The sequence below is a fragment of the Colobus angolensis genome, unplaced genomic scaffold (genome assembly GCF_000951035.1).
Source record: "Colobus angolensis palliatus isolate OR3802 unplaced genomic scaffold, Cang.pa_1.0 Scaffold45, whole genome shotgun sequence".
NCBI lineage: Eukaryota > Metazoa > Chordata > Mammalia > Primates > Cercopithecidae > Colobus > Colobus angolensis.
The window spans coordinates 7,550,029-7,556,132 of record NW_012117932.1 but is presented as its reverse complement, the minus strand read 5'-3'; the positions used below and the strand labels follow the sequence as shown (position 1 = coordinate 7,556,132).

At 41.3% G+C, this 6,104-nt stretch overlaps 1 protein-coding gene across 1 annotated transcript in view; it reads left to right on the top strand.

Moving 5' to 3' along the window:
• The window catches only part of L3MBTL4 (l(3)mbt-like 4 (Drosophila)), a 399,157-nt gene extending 395,856 nt beyond the window's left edge, over nt 1-3,301 (top strand). The window contains exon 19 of the mRNA XM_011957809.1: nt 1,609-3,301. Within this exon, the coding sequence (XP_011813199.1) occupies nt 1,609-1,776 (168 nt within the window). The 3' untranslated portion in view covers nt 1,777-3,301. The remainder of the gene's footprint in view (nt 1-1,608) is intronic.
• The last annotated feature ends 2,803 nt before the right edge of the window (nt 3,302-6,104 follow it).

Genomic DNA, 6,104 nt, shown 5'->3' with positions numbered 1-6,104 from the left:
TCTTCTTCTTCTTCTTCTTCTTCACTCTTCTTCTTCCTTTTTTTTCTGAGGTGGAGTCTTGATCTGTTGCCCAGGCTGGAATGCAGTGGAACAATCTTGTCTCACTGCAACCTCTGCCTCCCGAGTTCCAGCAATTCTCCTGCCTGAGTAGCTGGGACTACAGGCGCATGCCACTACGCCTGGCTAATTTTTGTATTTTCAGTAGAGATGGGGGCGTCTCACCATGTTGGCCAGACTGCTCTCAAACTTGTGACCTCAATTGATCTGCCCACCTCGGTCTCCCAAAGTGCTGGAATTACAGGCATGAGCCACCACAACTGGCTTGGGTTTGTATTATTAAATTTGAAAAGGTTTAGAACCACAGTGCTAAGTTCGTGGAAGAGTGTTTCCATAGAAAACCCTCCCATTCCTGCCTTCTTGGTTCTGGAGCTAGGAATCATCTGAGGTAGGCTGTGTCAATCAGCGATGCTGCAGCAGTCTCAGGTGTCGTGCTGAGGTCACTGGGACATCCAGAAGCTGGGGAAAGCAGCCTACACAGTGGCCACTGCCATCCTGTGAGTCTCGGGGAAGCTATTACAGTTCATGCTGTAATATCTTTTTAATTTAAAAATATTTAATTGTCCAAACAAGATTGAATATATTCAAGGTGTATAATGTGATGATTTGATATACATATACAATGTGTGATGATTACCAAAGTCAAATTAACTCTTTCCGTTACCACCCATGCCATATATCAGAGCCCCAGATCTTATTCATCTTGAGCCAAAAATCATTCTGTGCAAGTTTTGAAATATATTTTCAAGGTTTAATAAAGAAAACATTTATTTTGTATGTATTTTTGCTTATACTGGTATATATTCTTTAAAAAATTTAAATACAGGAAAGTTGAAAGGATTAAATAAAAACTAACCACTATTCTACCATCCAAAGATAATTTCTGTTAACATTTGGTATAAAGACTTCAAATATTTTAAATATGCATATGTATACATGCAGCCATGTATATTTACTTGTACAAAGTAAAACTGAATTTTTTCTCTATCATATACCATGTTCTGTTGTTTACTGATCTACAAAAAAAATCCTAAATCATTAAATGTTTCATAGAGACTTGATTTTGGGTGACTGCATAGTAGCCCACTCTGACTATAGTATTATTTATTTCTGCTATTATTGGGAACACTGGGTTGCTTTCAAGATTTCAGTATTATAAATAATACTAGAGTATACACAGTGCACATTATTTTCTTGGGAAAAATTCCTGGGGATTTACTTGGTTTTAAGGCTCTTGATACAAATTCAAGCCAACCTTTTAAAAACACAACAATAGAAACTTAGCATAGGAACAGATCATGTATACTGAGTTCGTATTTAACACAGTGAGCTCCTTTTAAATTTAACTTCAAATTTCTAGAAGAAAGGACTGAAGTGGAGCAATGGTTGTAACTAAGCCAAGTGAGAGCTACTGTCATTCTCTCTCACTGGTGAGCTCAACACGGAGGCTATGACGGGTTCCGTGTCACACTCAGAACCTAAGTGTTACTGGTGAGTAAACAGGCTTCCGTGGCAAAACATTTTTGTTTGTGTCTATTTATGTATTTGCAGCAGATCGATGGCAAAGCCTTCCTGCTTCTGACACAGACAGACATTGTCAAAGTGATGAAGATCAAACTGGGCCCAGCACTGAAGATTTACAACTCTATCCTGATGTTCAGGAATTCCCAGGACCTCCCTGAAGAAGATACTGTCTCAGGCCAAGAAGTCAAGGGATGATTGCGCTCCCTGAACTTCCTCTGGCACCAGGACCTGCGCTCTTTCAGCAATAAAAGTGGAGCACATTAACTTGATGTGAATGTCCAATGGCCATATCCACATTGAATCTGGACTTTTTAAAGTGTCTGTGATTTGTTTATATGTTTAGAAGATTTTGATGACTGGCCCAGTGCCAATGATTCAGAGGCTTAGGTCCATCTGTGGGTTTGGTTTATGAACATTGTTATCTTTGGTGGGATCCATTCAGCTCTAATGTGTTTGCAAGACAGACCAAAGAAGCCCACACATCCACCTTTATTCTTCTCCGTCACCAGAAAAGAAACCATTTTCCATTTACAAGCATAATACTCTCAAGTGGTAAAATATTAGAAAAGCAGTGTTCATGAATACATTGTTAATGATTTTACCAGAACAACATCGAGCTTGGCTCAGATCTGCCATGGAGCACAGCTAGTCTAAGACCTAGAGGCCTGGTGCTTTCAAAAGACTTCTCGTGAGATTTTTGTGTACTTTACTCAGGAAAGTGTGAATCTCTAAAAAATAATAATAATAAGCACATGTTTTCATGATTCATTAATTTTCCTTTTTGTTCCATTAACCATTTCTTGGTTGTGCTCCCAAGGTTTCCTGGAGCCTCCACAAAGGAGTGTGACCAGGATTAACAAGAGGACGGCGAGGTGGGCACTTCCAAAAGCTGGAGAGGCCCTTCTGAGGACCCTCCACCATCAGCGGGGCCTCAGGGGACCCTGTCTTAACACTGGTGTGGCCGGTGGGCCAGACCCTCACCCGCACAGAACTCCTCCCTGCTCCCACTCTGAAGGGCATTTCAGGATTGACTGATTTCCACTGCGGTCTGCCAGAACCCCTGTCATAAGGAGCTGTGTTATATTACATCTGGGGCTGTGTGCATCTTTACAAACGGTGACACACTGTTCAAAGGGAAGATCTCTAAAGTAGGGAGCGTGGTACTTATTCTTTGTTTGAAACATTCCAATTTGTTGTCAGGCTTTATTTGTTTTTTGTAAGTGATTGTGTCTGAGGCTTAAATTGTGTGGAATCAGTCCCACAGTTTTGAAAGACAAGTACCTCTTTTCTGACACTTGTTACTACTTTTACAGGTAGGAACAGCTATAAATGCTCTCCCAGAAGTGGAGAGCCACCATTTGTGGGTGGAGAGAAAGAGGGAATAGATTCTAAAAAGAGGTTCTATGTCCACTTGCTTCATTAAGAATGTTAAGGTTTAAGAAAGCTGATTCTGCTTGGAGAATTTCTCAAGCTTTACATTTTTTTTTCACTGAAGAAAATAAACTCTAAGATGTGTGCATATATAACATTTCTTTAGATCCTTACCTAAATGAAATTTTAATATATTATTGGTTGATGTAAATTTTGTTTCTGTGGAGTTTTGTTTGTTGTTTTGCTTTTTGTAGACTGCCATGTGCAATTAAAATTCCTGCTTCTGCCATGTTAAAATTTTAATATATTTTAAATGATAATAAACAGAGAAAACAAAATTTATACCTCACTACCTTAATGCATATGTTGTTATGACCTGTGCCCATGCCACAGCATGGAGTCTGTTTTTTTGTTAGCCATGGAAGAACAAAGGTAACTCTGCCCACATTAGCTAGCAAGGAAGTTATCCCAAGAGTGCTATCTTTCTTGGGATATATTTCCCAAGGAAAGCACAATTTGAGAGATTAAATGGGAGTTTTTAAAATGAATAAGAACCCCAAAATTACTTATTGTATAGGTTCCATGGAAGACCTGAGATATGTTGTTCGTATATCTAACACATGTCATTTCAGCAGAAGGGCCTCGGACAGGTTGGATGGTACCAAGTCAAATGGAGTTGAACTATTGTGCTCCTAGGAGACAGTGTGATCAGACAGAAAGGGGTTGATCCAGGTATCTAGCTGCCTGCCACACACCCCCACATTGTCACTCAAGCACCTCAACCTTGAGGTCAACAGGGAGCTTTGATCCCTGCATTCTAATACTCCTCACCAAGTGAACAACGCCATCATCAGAGCAGTTGCTCAAGTCAGCCTGGAAACTCAAATCGCCTGCCTTTTTTGTCCATTCTGTGGTAGAATTCATCTTATACCAACACAAAATCACTGGAGTTAGAAGGAGATGTGCAGTCAGCACTGGAGAGCTGGCCCAGGCAGACCCTGGCACATTGCAGACACCACACCCCAGCCAGTGCCCACCTTTTGGGCATCTTCTATTCCTGTTCACATCCAGGCTGGATTTGCACTGAGCTTCTTTATTTCTCAAACTCATCCTGCTCCCAGGCTCCACTTTGTATTCGTGGGTCCTCTGCCTGAGGCCATCTCACCCCTCCTCTTCCCACTTCTCAGCAGTCTTTCTGGACTCCATCACTCTTGGGTTCCTGACTCACTTAAGAGCCCCACAGCAGGCTGCGCCTCCCTGTTGCATTGCTGTTCACTATTGTTATTACTTGTCCCTCATCCTTAGCCCAGAAGATCTGCGGGGACAAAGACTGGGTCTGGCATGCCCATCATTTATTCTCAGCACCTAGCATAGGTTCTAGCACTTACTTGGCACACAGTAAGTGATTTGTTGTACCAATGAACAAAGTGAGCCTACCCAACTCAATGCAAATCCCAGCCCTGCAGCCTCCTAAATAGGTGTAACCTCTCTATAAATAAGAAAATAATACCTTCTCCAAGGCTTTTTAACATTTTATTTTGGAGATGTCTGCATGGATGTGAGTGTAAACAGCACATATAAGGCGCTGACACCTGACAGCAGCCATTAAATAGGCGTGAGGAAAACAACAGGAACAACAATCCATTCCTTTAAGTCGACAGAAGACCAAACTTCCAGGAATCTCCTGGAACAAACCCCTTAAGTTTGCATCAAGCCTGACACAGCCTTCAAGGACCCCTCAGGGCCCACTCTTCTAGGTGTAACTCATGTTTGGAGGAGCCCCTGGGGTGCCGTCAAGGGGCCCCAACTGCCTTGGACCAGCTACATCCAACTTCCTCCACCCAGCTCCCATCCCCCTCTCCTGATGCTCTGCAGGAAGGTTTGCAACATGAGAGTTGAGATTGTTCCCTCTGCCAGGAGGACCCCCACCACTGTCAGGGGCCAAGCAGCACCTGGAAATGGCACAGGTGGCTTGAAGACCTTGCTGCTCTTGGGCACAGCCTTAGCCTCTGACTCTGCTCCTCTTTTCCTGATCTCCCTGGAATGTGACTTGAGTCAGGGACAAAGGAAAAAATTATCAACAGGGCTTCAAGAAATACAAACTTCCAGGTTATTAGAAAGAGTTCCCCCCAAGGACCATTTGTACATCACAATCATAAGTACACACCGTGATGCTGGAAATTAGATCATTAGCATGAATCCTAAGGGAGCTTAGGACTTCTGAGACTAGAGTCTTTGAAAGCCTGTAATTTTAGATAACTCTTGCAGAAAGAAAAAATAAATTTCTCTCACTTCCAACAGCCCTAGGATATTAAAAAAAATCTATCATTCACAATCTTTGAACACCACTTCTCCCCTGTGATTAGAATTCCTGACCTTGTAGAACCCATGTACCAAAGCATTTCTAAGAGTGACAGCAAAAGACATTGACTCCTTGTTAACACAGGATTCCAAGTCATGACACCTTTCTTTTGCTGAGCACTGACTTTCAAATGCACCTGGGATTTCTTGGACAAGTCATCTTTGTCCAAAGAATCTCCATCTTTTGAGTAAGAGTTGGAGGCAGTGAAGGATCATGGAAAGTGCTGCAGTTTGGAGTGAGGCCCAGGGTTGAACCCTGAGTTCTACACCTTGTCTTGATGTGGAAGTCAGTCTTAACCACCCAACACATGACTGACTTGCCACATTTACTTATTTCTTTTGGAATGTTGAACTTTGCTTCATTTAAGGAATATTCAGTTTGTCTCTCCAATTCCTAAGGCTGAAGAATGTGTTTGTGACTATGAAGTGTTTCTATGAATATATTCTTAATATTTGAGAATATATTCTTTGTGAATATTTTCTCTTATAAATATTCCTCTTAAAAACATTCTTATAAATATATTCATGAAGAATATAATTGTTAACTGATTCTTAGATATTCAGAATTCTTATATATTCTTCCTATGGGTAAATATATTAGTGAATAATACATTCATAAGGTATCTTTCTTCAAAAATACATTCTTGCTAAACTCCCTCAGTCTCTGTCTCTCTCCACCCTTCAGTTTCCAGCTGCAACAGGAGCTGGGACAGCTCAATGTCTCTACATTGATGCTGTGAAGACAAAACAAAAACTGGTTAACTGAAACTCAAGAGTTCCCAAGCAAATCT